The sequence below is a fragment of the Patella vulgata genome, chromosome 2 (genome assembly GCF_932274485.2).
Source record: "Patella vulgata chromosome 2, xgPatVulg1.2, whole genome shotgun sequence".
In the NCBI taxonomy this organism is placed as follows: Eukaryota; Metazoa; Mollusca; class Gastropoda; family Patellidae; genus Patella; species Patella vulgata.
In genome coordinates, this window is record NC_065880.2 from 12,614,735 (window position 1) to 12,630,320 (window position 15,586).

At 36.1% G+C, this 15,586-nt stretch overlaps 1 protein-coding gene across 1 annotated transcript; it reads right to left on the reverse strand.

Moving 5' to 3' along the window:
- Nucleotides 1–1,205: 1,205 nt before the first annotated feature.
- Nucleotides 1,206–10,255, reverse strand: LOC126812059 (dehydrodolichyl diphosphate synthase complex subunit nus1). The gene is made up of 5 exons (XM_050538232.2): nucleotides 9,862–10,255; nucleotides 8,570–8,707; nucleotides 7,369–7,527; nucleotides 6,448–6,547; nucleotides 1,206–4,817 (listed from the first exon to the last, which is right to left on the reverse strand). The coding sequence occupies exons 1-5, from the start codon at nucleotides 10,139–10,141 to the stop codon at nucleotides 4,727–4,729; spliced, it is 768 nt and encodes a 255-aa protein (XP_050394189.1). The 5' UTR covers nucleotides 10,142–10,255; the 3' UTR covers nucleotides 1,206–4,726.
- Between the last annotated feature and the right edge of the window lie 5,331 nt (nucleotides 10,256–15,586).

Genomic DNA, 15,586 nt, shown 5'->3' on the forward strand with positions numbered 1-15,586 from the left:
CTTTGTTAGTGATGCAGGACAGAGGGCCTGACAAGGACAGCTGTCTAGTCATTCGGATGGGATGAAAAACCAAGGTCCCGTTTACACATTGATATGCCCGTAAAAGATCCCTTGACAGTTGGAATTCGATATAAGGGTAGGCCATAGTGCCGCCGTCCGGGCAAAATTTCCCTCATAGCACACTGTATTGCATATTCCTGTCTTCATTCGCCCAGTTGGAGGAGAACAGTAGTACATTAAAATTCTTTTGATTTTCATTTGTTTTGATTTTGTTTATGTTACATAATGTAAGTTTAGCATGAATTAAGCTGTGAACAATTAAAAATTGTGCGAAAAATGCAAATGACAACCACCATTGTGTCTGATCGGGTGAGAGAGACATAGTCCGATCTAGAAATGGTTCTACTACTGACATCTGATTACTTCAGCTTTCCACACAGTTTACCCTGACAATATTGTAGCCAAGTCCGATCAGACACCGTTCTAGGTGAGAGAGAAATGGTCCGATCAAACATTGTTCTAAAGGAACTACATTAGGAGGTACCGACTTACTCCATTTTCTAAATACTCTGTGTGACACATTGGAGATGATCACTGCTTATAACTTCTTGTGTTTTCTGATTCATCTCTAAAGAAAACTGCACAGCTTCCTGAGGTAATGTTTCTTTTGGCGGGGAGCTCTCTCCCCCCAGCTTTGAACATTTTTGAGAACTACATGGTCTCTATTGTCATTTTGGCGTATATCTGGGGTATCCAGAGGTCATTTTGATCAATCAGAAACTGGGATTTTACATAAAAATATACTAAATACATGTACCTACTACGCTACGTTTTAGTTTTACCGATATGCAATAAAATCAGTTCTGTACAATTTTGACAGGAAACTTAAAGGAAGCAAAATAGAAAAACAAAAACTGACCGCGACTGTGTCAAACACCAAAATATCAAATTCATCAAAAAAGAACCACAGATAACTTGACAAGAGCCTAAAATAGAGTTTTGCACAATTTCGACAATAAATATAATAGCGTGGATGTTTTTTGATGAACCTTTACATTGTGTCATCGACATCTAGTTCTAAAGTATAGTTAACGTTCATTAGGACTAAGCCTGTCAGACGACCATCCGTCATAGAAGAACCATCTGATGATAAAGCACGGGATTGTGACACTTTTTATTTCAAAACATTTTATGTGACTCTACACCCCCCCTCCCCCATCTGGCCCGATAATGCATTTAGGTCGTCTAATGGTCTCGAGCTTAAGATATTGCGTAGTCGGGCCTATGGCCCTCTTGTTGTTACAATATATTACTTAATGTCTCGCTCTTGACCATTAAACAATACATAATAATGTCATTATTAATTAACACATCATTGTAATAAAAGACAATTTGAAAGATAAATATTTTTTTTTTTTTTTCAGATAACTACTTTCTTCATTTCTTTAAATGTAATTGATAAATTCTCTACACTACAAATACACTATTATTTCATATTCTTTTTAATAAAAACATTTCTTGTTAAGTTTCTAAAAAAAATACATTATTATAGTCATACAGTTTCATAACACATTTATACTTGTATTCATACTATGACATTGACAAGTTAAAATTTAGTAAATCTGCAGCATTATATTTCTTTTAATATACAAGTCAATATGAAGTTTATAATGATCTGGAATTAAAGATGATGTCCCACATATATTTTAGTGAATAAAACTAGTTAAACATACATTATGCAAGAGGTAAATCTGCCTATTGCAGGTCTTTATTTAGACCTGAAATGTTATCTAAATTATTAATTAGACGTTAATTAACTTATTCAGACCATAATCAACTCTCGATGGCATTGCTAGGCTGCGATGTTTATGGGATTGTGTTCCGATATGCTGTTCGACTTCCATTCATAATTAAATAAAAAAAATGGATAACCGAGACTATGCTAAAATCTTGGTTCATAAGTAGATCAATTTGACTGAAATTTTCAGCAAATTCCCTTTACGGTATCTAATTTTTAACTATTATAGTGAGAACTGCCAGCTCTTTATCTAATCTCCCATAATGTATCTTTAATTGTATTTATCTATCATAATTTTATTATACTATTTGAAGCTCTGTGACAAATATCACTCATGTGTGTTTGGTGATCAGGGTGTCTGGACTGAATATGACTATGCAAGTAGTCCAAACTTTAAAATAGCAAGTGATGGTCCAATAATCGGTTTCAACATCGGTAATTGGCCGATAAGTGACCTATCGGTAGAAATGGGTACTGGCCAATTTCTACGGTCATATTGCCAATTCGGCTGAATCAGTCGGCTCCAAAATTCATCTAGTGTGTCCACAGTCATTCAACCGAATTTCTATTCGGCCGAATGATTCGCTCGAATCAAACATGGCAGTATTATATTCGCCTACTGGGTGTCCGCTTAGCCGAAGCATTCGCTCGATTGTAGAATTCATTAGCTAATCACCACTCGTATAGAGAAGTCACATGATTGTTTCAAGACACAATCGCTGCCATGTTTAATCAAGTGACGTGAAAGATGATGCAATCGACTGGCTTAACGAACAAAGGATTCACCTAGTGTGTCCACTCATTCGGCCAAATCTCATTTGGCTGCAATGTGGCTAGTCTGTTCAACTAACAATTAAGTTCATAATAATGGTGTGTATTTTTGACTGCGTCAGAAGCGTGACCCAATTATTCCTTCAAAAAACATTGTGTTCTTGTCTGATTCATGAGGTAAATAGCACCAGGCGTTTCACGACATGTATCTACATCGATTATCATTTTATACAGGCCATTTTAATAACATGTGTAATAGTTTTATATCGACCACTATCAGTAATTGTATCTGTATCGGCCGATATATGTTTCGTTGTCAATATTTGATATCGATAAAATCTATAGTAACCATAACGGATCATCAATTATAAAGATCCACCATGTCCAGTCCTTTCATGCAGTTAAAAATACTATTATTATGACCATCTACAAATTTACTAAATCTAACAAACATCCAGAATCCTCAAATATCACATATGAAAACTCCCATTCTGAAATCAATTGGCTACCAAAATAATGTATGCTTACATAGTGACATTATAGAGATAACCAATGGGTATTATTCAAGAAACAGTGCTTAAATTAATATGCATATTGCATACTTAACAATTAGCACAATTAAAAGCTAATTAATAACAACAAATTATTCTGGCTAGACTTATTGAAATTTAAGTATTTACTTGATTGTGGTGGCTACAAAAATAATTTCAGTTGTATTACGCCATCCAATCTGATTAAAATACAAATCTATATTTCGTTTCGTTTTTTTATACTTTCAATGGACTCTACTACATGAAGATCTGACCAGTTGTAGAACGAGGTTGCGTCACGCGTCATACGAGCGGCTTTTGACCCTATGACATCAGACATTTGATTAACATAAGCGTTGATGTATTTAGTGGAATGCACACAGTTTCGTGTAAAACACGCCAAGAACTCGCTGCAGCAGACTGTTTCATTGGCTAATCCCTCACATCAACCAGAAGCGAGTTATATAACAACTCTTCCAGATCTTTGTGTAGTAAAGACAAGTAAAACGAAATTTTGAACTATAAAACACAAAACGAAATATGATCTGTGTTTTAATCAGATTATATGCCATCTAGCAATTCTTTTGAATTATTTAGAATGGTTCAATATTTTGAGCAACAAACTCTGGTTTTGTATTTCCAGACAAGGTAAACAGGATACATTTAGCTTGATACCCTGTTAAATACGTACGTCACACAACGAAACAATCATCAAATTTGGCAAAATCACAGTTAATTTCATTATGAATGTTGAAATAGTATATTTCTTATGAAATAAATTGCAAGATTGGGCATTATTTGACAGTCATGTTGTTTATTTGATTTTATAGCAGACCACTCATGATTAAAGAACAATATAAACACATCATGTTACCATATGTCTGCACAATGATTAGTTGATTTTATAGCAGATACTGCCACTCATGATTTAAGAACAATTTAAACATATCTGCATAAATAACAAAGATTACATGTTATAAACGCCAAAAACTAGTACAATATGCCGGATTACACAGCATGTCATAATACTAAATTGCCTCATGTAGTTTTTTAATTCAAACTAATTGCCCTAATTTAACTAAGCCCACTATCTATGGAAGACCAAACAGCTCTTTATTCTTAGTTCTTAATTCATTATCCTGAATGAAGAAATAAGAACTAAAAATATTAAATAACGAGCTGTTTGGTCTTCCATAACTATCTTTAAAAACAACCCAATAAAGTTCCTAATGGAATATTTCTGTTTTAACGATACCATTATCAAACAACATTCAAGCTTAAAAAAATGGATATTGGCTTTTAAAATTGTTATGGATTCAAATTAAAAATAACAAATTTGATTAAGTTTTTTGACCAAAAAGTTCTCTCCACATTATACAATAAATAATACATTTATGTAGATCTATAATCTTGTTTTGTAAAATGAGTTTAAGATCAGAATCTTTTTACCGTACCTCAGTTTACAAAATAATAATTTGGTTTTCCCAATTAATATCACTTATAAATTGTATGAATGGAATTCTTGGGTTCTGTAATAAAATGACTTAAAGAATGTTCATTGCATAAATATTCTTTTAATGCTTAATGATAATATAAGCTGAGACAAATGATCTTCTTGTTTCGTATCTCACTTTCCAAACCGTTGTTCTGTTTTTCCATATATATTCATAACTGACAAGAAAGCTTTATAATTTACACCTTTATGGGAAGGCAATTTTCTGAAACAAAATCAAATATTATTTTCAAATAGAACAAAGCATAAACATGACAATAGAAAATTAGCACCAAGAGACAGTTATCACCAATTTCAGCAAGTGTACATATTTTAAGCCAGGACAATAACTCTGCAAAAGGTTGCTACATTATTAGTTAAATCCTTACAGTCCTCTTTTTGAAAATATCAATTCTAATATGAAGAACTAAGCTTGCATAAGCTTTTGGCACGAAAGGCATTTATTAAATCCCGGCAACACTGGTCTGTAGAGAGAGAGAGAGAGATGGTGTTTAATGTCCACTAGACACAAATTAGGTCATTTCGGGACTAACACATGGTTCAATTTTATTTCAATAATTTGCTTACACATAGGGGTCTTTAGCAGGGGGAGGAAACCGGAGGACCCAAAGAAAACCCACAAGGTTGGACAGGCAACCCTACTTCTTGTCACGTACAACCGAGGAATCAAAACCACGGCAGTTGACTCAATGACAGGCCTTTATGATATGGCGCACACATGCTAACCATTCGGCCATCCAACCCCCCCTGATCAGTAGACTGTGCAAACATGTTATAGGATGATTGCTCTACTCAAAATATCAGAAAATATCTTGAAATAACATAGAATAAATAAATTAAGAATTCCCAGATATAATGGAGACAAGATCACTAATAGAGTAACACAATCCTTAAACATACATTATGCAAGAGCTAAATCTGCCTATTGCAGGTCTTTAGCCTTGAAATGTTATCTAAATTATTAATTAGACATTAATTAACTTATCCAGGCCATAATCAACTCTCAATGGCATCGGATTTCTCTGATATTAAATAGATTAGAACAGTTCTGCCATATTTTGATTTAATTTAAAAATGGAGGAGAGAGACTTAGCTTCGAACAACCAGTACGGTGGTTGAAATTATTGCACACGTCTTGTCAAATCTTCAAAGGCTAATATCTTCGCTCGCAATAGAGTAATTTGAATGAAATTTTCAAATTATTTATTTTACATTATCTATTTTCAAACTATTATAGCAAGAATGGCTAGCTCTTTATCTAAATCTTACATAATGTATCTTTAAACACTAATCAATATTTTAAGATAAGAAATTCCAGATACCCAGTTGAGAGAGAGAGAGAGAGAGAGAGAGAGAGAGAGAAATGGGGTTTAACGTCCACTCGACACTAACTAGGTCATTTCGGGACTAACATATGGTTTAATTTTATTTCAATAATTCGCTTGCACGTAGGGGTCTTTAGAAGTGGGAGGTTGGACAGGCGACCCTACTCCTTGTCACGTACAACCATGGATTTGAAACCACGCCAGTTGACTCAATGACAGGCTTTATGATACAGCACGCACGTGCTAACCATTTGGCCATCCAACCCCCCAGATACCCAGTTGAATGAACCTTTAATTTGATCATTACTTTATGTATCTATAAAAACTGTAGTGAGGATAAATAATCAATATAATCAATTCTCTAAGTTGACAACTGTTATTGATTTGTAGGTAAAAAAATCAATAAATACTATATTTAGCAGGGTTCACATTTTTTACGTTCATCTATATATGTACACATGATAAATAAGGGAAAAAATTGAAATGCATTATGCACACTTTATTACTTACAAAATTTCTGATAATCTAATTTGCCATGGTAAATAACCTAGAAGACTGTCAATATGACCTACTAATATAACCAAATCTGGGTCTGGTAACTGAAATATTTCTGAAATCATAAACAAACAATGAAATACTACACAACCTACTAATGCAGAACATAATAACACATGTGTGTTGGGGCCTTTAAATAAATATATAAGTTAATGAGGTTTACCATCCTACTTTTCTGCACAGACTGGGCTAGTGAAGACAGGAATACATCATACAGTGTGCTGTGAGGGAAATTTTGCCCAGACAGCAATGCTACGGCCTACCATTATATCGAATTCCAATTGTCAAGGGCTCTTTTACGTGCATACCAATGTGTATACGGGACATTGTTTTATTGTTCCATCCCAACAACTAGACACTGTCCTTGCCAGGCTCTCAGTCTTGCACCTAATGACAAGGGGAAACCATGCTGGACAATTCCAAAGAACTTTTCGGCGAACATCGGGATTGAACGCCAGACGTTCTGGTTACTGAGCCAGCACCTTACTCACTGAGCCAAAGTGACTCGAAATTACAATTTAATAAAATGATGTGAATTATAACTTTAAAGTGACAAAAGCAAGCAAAATATAATAATCAGATTTGTGGAGTGAGAGAGATGAATGGAGTTTAACACCCACTCGACACAAACTAGGTCTTATTTGAATAATTCACTTTCTGATACGGGACATTAGCAGTGGGAAGGAAAGCAGAGGACCCAGAGAAAACCCACGAGGTTGGACAGGCCACCCTACTCCTTGTCACGTACAACCAGGGAATCGAAACCACGCCAGTTGACTCAATGACAGACCATATGATACAGTGCGCACATGCTAACCATTCGCCAACCCCCCACCAGATGTGTGGTGTGGAAGAGTATATTATTATATAGCTTACTTTGTATATGTGAATCTACACTACTTGGCACTATATCTTCTATAAGATATTGATTATTATTAACAAGTTCACAAAAACTGTGAGTAGCTTGTACTAAATTTTGTCTTCCATCCTCTGCTGCTACTACATGAACTCTAGCCTGCTTAGAGCAGCTGCCATCTACAATATTAAATTCAAAGATTACATACAAGAAACACTTTCACTAAACTGCTAATATATTTGAATACAAATGGATCTACCAAACACTGATACACACTTGTACATCTCCATCATGTAGATGTTAAATATACGAACATTGATATGTTTAAGAGGCGTTTACACAATACAACCAATCCATACAGCCGATGAATCCAACATATTGGACGACTGTTTGCACGATACGATAGTTCTATTCGTTGTATGGCCACATTTGTTCCTTCTTAGTAACTGAATAAAATGGCGGTCTCATCCCCGTCTTCGTATAGATTTGATCCCTCAGATTCCACAAAGTCCATGCTTCGTATACAGAGTTAATAGATATTCTAATTCAGTCACGGATAGGTTTAGAATCCATTTTAGAGGATGTCAAAGTACTTGAAACGACATAAAACATCTTTAATCAGGAATTCAGGCTGCCAAGTCAGAGATGACGCCATACAGCGTATGACGTTGTCTTATGTAACGCGATTATATTAGCTATTGCATCAGTTGGTCGGATGAGAATAGAACTGATCCTATCCATACAACAAGCTGTCCATCCGACCATTTGTCTGATAAGTTGGTTGGGTTTTGACCATTGCATCCGACGGTTGTATGGATTGGTTGTATCGTGTAAACGACGCTTTAATGTGTTATAGAGAAAGAGAGAGAGAAATGGGGTTTAACGTCCACTCGACACAAACTAGGTCATTTCGGGACTAACACAGGGCTCATTAATGTGTTAAAGAGAAAGAGAGAGAGAAATGGGGTTTAACGTCCACTCGACACAAACTAGGTCATTTCGGGACTAACACAGGGTTCAATTTTATTTCAATAATTTCAAGAGGTTGGAAGGTGACGCTACTTCTTGTCACGCACAACCGGGGAATCAAAACCACGCCAGTTGACTCAATGACAGACCTTATGATACAACGTGCACGTGCTAACCATTCAGCCATCCAACCCCCCCTCTTTAATGTATAATAACTAAGGGAACTATACTATTTATATTATTAACAATAACCTTCATTATTAGCTACATTTTTCTTGTTATTGCTAACAGATAAACTGATTTCAAACTTGGTCTCTTCTGAAGCAAAAGTTTCTTGTTTACTTCTTTCAATTTGCTGCTGCAATAATATACTATTTCTCTTTATTTCACCTGAAAAAAATAAATAATGCAAAAATATCACGAAGAAAATAAGCTCTTGTTGAAGATACAGCACAGCACTAACTGCCAAACACAAACAATACAAAAAGTCAGCGACAAGGCCCACCACAAAAAAGGGGCTATACTATATACCGAAAAACAAACGGAAAACACCATGTTATACTGAATACCGGAAAACACCATGTTATACTGAATACCGGAAAACACCATGTTATACTGAATACCGGAAAACACCTGAAAAACAGTAAATACTGGAAACCACCCTAAATAGGTAACCCGGAGAAGGGCTATGCTATAAACCAGAAACTAACCCTAACCCTAACACACAGAGGACCAGGCTCCCGGTTACCTATTTAGGGTGCCAGTCTCCGGGTTACCTATTTAGGGTATTTTCCGGGATTTAGTGTTTTTCCGGTATTCCGTATAAAATGGTGTTTTCCGGTTGTTTTCCGGTGTTTTCCAGTATATAGTATTGCCGCAAATAGATGAAGTTCAAATGTCAAAATGAAATGAGATCCTGTCACAGGATATTTTTGCTCCAGCCAAGTGACATCAGGTGTTAGGGGAAAGTTGCGTTACTGTCCATTTTTTGGGTGATTTCACGAAAGTCTTCATCGTTAAGTAATTACAAACCAGGATAGGACCTGAATGGATTGGATGATGGGTCAAATTCTACATGAAACAAAATGTATTTTTTGTGCCTACGGAATTTACCGAGTGACAACTTTCATCTCTTGAGCATTTCTTTAGACAAAAAGTTAGCAGAAGAGTGCAGGGGTTTTTTCCATGGGGAACCCAAGAGGGAAAGATCTGAATGATATAACTCTATGAACCCTGGAACAGGTCAGATAGTGTTAGAAAATAATAATATCTCTTCGTTCTCATACATGTACCATTCCTACTTGTACCAGTTGGTCATTTCACCAACCATGCCATATGGATTAATTCTAGTTGAGTCCATTTGAATTACCAGTTTTGTTAGAACTTAGTGATACATATACGAAACATGAAGGCAATGGGTCACATGGCTTCACACACAAAATAATACACCCATTCATCATTGACGTGACTGACATTGATTCTGATGGATTTGTCAATCATTTCTCATGAAAACAGCTGCACATAAATCATGTCATAATACTCACCATTTATATCGTAGACGCTTACATATGATATACCCATAGCCACTGACCAGACAATTATATTTGCAATATCTCTATAAGAAAAGTTGTTTTCAACAATAACAAGACCCACATGCATGGGTAATTTCTTTAAAAGTTTAGCATCTGATCGTATGCTGGCCACAAGGTTCTTTTTACTGTATACCATTCCATATAAATTCGGAATGCTAAAAATCAAATCGTGCATGAACACACTTAGAGCAATTACATAATGTAAAAATCTTAAAATAATTGCTGTTATCATTTTGCAGACATCTGATCAAATATAATGTGATGAAATTCATCCAATATTTACTTTCCACCGGTTTAACACACTGTTTCCGGTTGACATAACAGGTCCGCGGTAAATAAACACGTTTGTTCCATTGGATAAATTTCAATGAAATAGACAGTATTATCCAGTCCATCAACATTCGGTGTCCAATGTAATGTAACTTCTCTTGCATTCTGAACTACCACATTGCCATAACCTGTTATCTTTACAGTTGGCATTTTATGGGCAATGGACTTATTGCCCTTGAACCAAAATCTTCAAAATGCTGCCACGCCCCAAGACAGATTTATTGGCTGGACTTCTCCCCCGACAAAGGCCTCCCAATGGGGTAAAATGTTCTACAGCACTATTCTGCATAAACTGGGATAATGAAGACAGGCATACACATCTTGGAATTTCACGGGTTAAACCTCGGTGTTTCATCCCGTCCAACAATCTGTTTTACAGACCTAATTCGACATCCGTCTTTTATCTCTGTCCAAGATGACTGACCTTTAAAAGGTCAGACCGCTGTAGTTCTAAGGGTGACGTCACATCACAATGTTTACCAACAAAGCAAGATGGCATCGATAACGCCAAAAAAGATTACTTCTGTGGCTTGTTTTTGTTCGTTTTAAAACAAACACGAGCAGGTCAATCAGATTAGGCAGTAAAAAATGTACTTCTGAAAGAATTCAGAGTAAACAAACAGAAAAAACGTCAAATTGATGGTCACACGTGCGTTGTTTACATCGAACGTAGTAATATGAACTGGTACGGGCAGAATTATATCGTTTTACCCATTTTACGCCTCCGCGTACTATTTTCTGTACCTATTTACGCTAAATATGGAATATTTTTTATCAAGATATACTTCAAACACCTTTATTTATTTTTCTAATACTAAAAAAAAATGTTTCAGAATTTAATTTGTCGAAAGAAAAAAGTTAATATTTTGTAGTCATTAAGTCGCATCGATGTCATCCTTATCAGTGATTGTAGCGGCCAAGCGAATATTCACTGCGGATCAGTGTGCCCGTCCAAAAGACTGGCCCTCTCCGTCCTTCACAAACACCAGTTCATTTAATTTGATGGTTTTACTGAAAGTTTGGGACACAAAGGGGAAAAATAAGGCATTTTATTTATTTGATCTTATGGGCCACTTGCAATACAACGTGTCATCTGCCCTGGTGGTCCTGCTCTTATATTTGACATTACTAAAAGGTCTCCCAAAACAAGGCTTCAACTCAGTCAGAAATGCATGTGTAGATCCACTGTCTTAAAAACTGATCAAAAGTGATTCAGACCCAAGGTTCAATTAACATACTCCATTATGATTTGGAAACATGGTACCCTCGATCTCCCCTACATATATATCAAGAGCTCGTAGGGAAATGTGCTCACATGATTGGTGTGTACATAGATTTTTTGTTTTGTTGACAATTAAAGACAGAACAAAAAAACTTACGGAGTAATAAAAGTACATGTAGTTCATTGCTCAGCAGCCTATATTTGCTATTTGAGCACCTTTGTATTTTCCATGTGTCAACAGAGCAGCTGTATTGTGGTCAGACACAGAGTAAAAGTTTTTTGGTTTTTTTTGCCTAAGTAGAAGTATATTTTCAGATTATCAAAATTTTGATGGAGGTCGACACAAACTAGGTCATTTCGGGACTAACACATGGTTCAATTTTCTCCGGAGGAGTTGGACAGACGAGCCTACTCCTTGTCACATACAATCTGGGAATGGAAACCCCGCCAGTTGACTCAATGATAGACCTTATGAATCAACGCGTGAGCGTTAACCATTCACCCCCCTCCCCGAATTGAAATTAAAGACTCAGATAGCACAATCAAGAAGCTGATATGGCATAAAGCCACCCATATCTTTCCTTCAAGGTAGATGACACAATTTTTACTCTTCCTATTCGGTTACACATTTCAAATTGACACTTAATAGATAACTTTAAACATTTTATTTCAATATATACTAAATAAAGCATGTTAATAATCAATATTTTATTAAAATAGAAATACATAATATTAAGCTTAAATATAAAAATTAAATGTATCCCATTAAACAAATATGTAATAGTATGTTGCTGCTACAAATAAAGCAACTCATATATAAACATGTTTTTGTTCGACATAAATGTATATTGCTAGTATGATTTGGCTTTACATTAATTGTATAATACTTAAAACATACTGCATATACTAAATTCTAATTACAGCAATAAAATTTTAGACATTATTTGGTATATTTAATTTCATTTTGTTACATAGGTTCATTCTGACCTGCAGACCAAGCAGCAACAGAACAATCATGATGCATTAAAGGGTCTTTTAACATGAAATGTAACGAAGATGAATAAATCACCTCTCATTTCTACCTAAACCCTTTTTTTGTGCTGCTGTTGAGCGGGAATTTTTAAATATGTAAATACTCTGTTAAAAATATATAAACAGGTCACCTTTAGTAAAATGATTATAAATTCTGATGAACAAGACATGAATATACATTTTATGATGTTATCTGATATTGTTATCTATTTCCAGGAACGGAGAAGAATAACGAAATATTGTTGGGGTAACATAGTCTTCGAAGTGGTCAGAGATATCGGTAACTAAATATATCAACATTGGTCTACATTGGTCTAGAAATACTTGTACTTTAAGATTATAAACATACAAATTACTTTACATTAAATAAAAAAATACGTTTATTAAAGATACATTATGTAAGATTTAGATAAAGAGCTGACCATTCTTGCTATAATAGTTAGAAAATAGTAAAATGAAAATATTGAAAATTTCATTCAAATTACTTCATTCTCAGCCAAGTTATCACTATGTGTGCATAGTTGTAACCATGGCACTGGTATGTTTAAGACTTAGCCTCGCTTTCCCATTTTTAAATTAAATTTTTAAATGTCGAATCGTTCTAATCTAGTTAAAATCTCGAGTATTCGATGTCATCGAGAGTTGATTATGGTCTTGTTTAATTAATAAATGTCTAATTAATAGTTTATATAACATCTCAGGCCTAAAGAAATACCTGCAATAGGCAGATTTAGCTCTTGCATAATGTATGTTGAAAATCTGTGGTTACTAAAAATGTTGTTGAATTTTCAATATTAGACAAGCTAAGATAAGCATTAACACAAACTATTCTCTAATATGTTTTACCATTTGTGGCAAAGTAACATTAAAAATATTTCTATACCCCTAGGAAAGTAGGTAATTTACCGTTCCACAGACCAGAATGTTTTTCTTTTGCTCTCGATTCATTAAATCAGTATTATTGAATATATTACATATGAAATTCGACAATATACAATCTTAGAGAGCACTTATGGTAATGTTGACCTGGAAGAATGTTTTTAAGTTAAATGACAAAAGAACCAACTGCTGAAGTCTTAGCTCTGTAGTTCTACATAATTTGATGGAAACAATCCACTTTTTCCCCTACAACTACCTCGCCACCATCCTTCATCAATCTGAAAACAAAGCATAATATATATATATATGTAAACTTGAATTTTACTAATAAATAATTCCTCTTACCTGGCAAATAGAGCAAGCCATAATTATATTTAACAATAGGTCCAGAGATTTCTGGCAATACCTCTCTTGAAACAAAATTTTAATATACTATTCAAAAAAAGTAGGGGATATTTGATTTTGGGGGCATAATACTAAAATATGCAAATGACTACGAAAAAAGTCACTATAGAACCTAACAGAAGAAACATTTCCAGTTACATGTGACGCCCAAACGCACCAATAGCTACCGCATGGAATGCAGGTGATGCTTGGGATCATCATGGGGGTCCAACCCAAGATTTGCACGACTCTGACTTTGAATGTTACAGTCATTGTGGCATTGAATTCCAGGGTGGAAACATCAGTTTAATTGTTTTAGTGACCAGAAAACAAATTTTGATATGCGTCGGCTTACCCAAAATGAAAGGTTACGTGCCCTTGGCATGCTACAGATCGGCACAACACAGGCGGTTGTGGCGCGGGCGATGAATGTTTCTCAGTCTGTCATAAGCAGGCTATGGTCCAGATACCGTGATACACAATCTGTATAGGACAGACCACGCTCAGGTCGACCAAGGGCGACAACTCAAGCCCAGGATCGATTTATCCGTACCTTGGCCTTGAGAAATCGTGTCATTACAGCAAATCAGATCAGCGCTCGTCTTCAAACAGACACTGGTGTGAGAGTGAGTGGCCAGACGATTCGGAATCGACTGCATAGGGGTCACCTTCGCGCCCGACGTCCTCGCGTGATCCCTTGTTTGAGAGATCATCACATTCAGGCAAGACGTCGTTGGTGTAGTGATCGTCAACACTGGGATAATCGACGCTGGAGCAATGTGATGTTTTCAGATGAGTCAAGGTTCACTGTTGATTTTTTGGACAGACGTAGGAGGGTGTGGCGTCGTCGAAACGAGCGCTTCCAAGACGTTAACGTCATCAGACATGATCGATTTGGGGGTGGTTCTGTTATGGTGTGGGGAGGCATCACTGTTGCTGGAAGAATGGCTTTACATGTTGTTGCAGGGCGTGTTACAGGCCAGTACTACCGGGACAACATCTTGGCAGTCCATGTTGTGCCGTTCGCACGACGTCATGGCCGCCGTTTCATCTTCCAGGATGACAACGCAAGATGTCACAGGGCCAGGATCGTTACAGGTTACCTCCAACAACAGAACATCACCACATTACCTTGGCCAGCACTGAGTCCCGACCTCTCCCCCATCGAGCATGTCTGGGACATGCTTGGACAGAGGTTACGTCAACGTCAACAACGTCCTGCCAATGTCCAAGAACTTGCTGCTGCGTTGCAACAGGAATGGGACAATCTGGACCAAAATGGCCTTAGACGTCTCATTAGGAGTATGCCACGTCGGATCAATGCTTGTTTGGCAAACAGAGGAGGATTTACCCGTTACTGACTTGGTTGTGATGCTGTGGTAACTTTGCTGTTTGACCCCGGGTATCATTTTACCCTTATAATGGTCAGTCTGTGCCTTACTTAGTCTAACGATCATTTGGAATAAATCGATGAATGTGAACTTCATTTCATTTTGTCATTTGTTTCTTCGTCAGTTTCATTAGGTGACTTTAATAACACTTAAAAATCAAATATCCCCTACTTTTTTTGAATAGTAAAGTTTAAGAGCCAAACAATAAAAAAAACATTTTTAGACAAGTACCACCATACCATGGACCAGGAACCGAATATCAACCCAAATCATCTTAGAATTGAGACATCGTATCACAAATTCAAATTCTGTCAATCAATGATCAATTGTCCAAGGAACAAGCATGCCAAGTTTCATATTGATGTGGATTGTGGAACCATAGTTTTTTTTGCAGAGCGTCACTCCCAAGAACAACAAGATGGGCAGTGTTTGGGGACCA

Bases quoted from the DNA above. Each gene is read 5' to 3' on its own strand.
- LOC126812059 (XM_050538232.2), bottom strand. From the start codon at position 10,141: ATGATAACAGCAATTATTTTAAGATTTTTACATTATGTAATTGCTCTA. The intron at 8,708-9,861 runs GTGAGTATTATG...TATTTTTTTCAG, and splicing joins AAGCGTCTACGATATAAATG to GTGAAATAAAGAGAAATAGT. The intron at 7,528-8,569 runs GTTATTGTTAAT...TTAATATTGTAG, and splicing joins AAATGTAGCTAATAATGAAG to ATGGCAGCTGCTCTAAGCAG.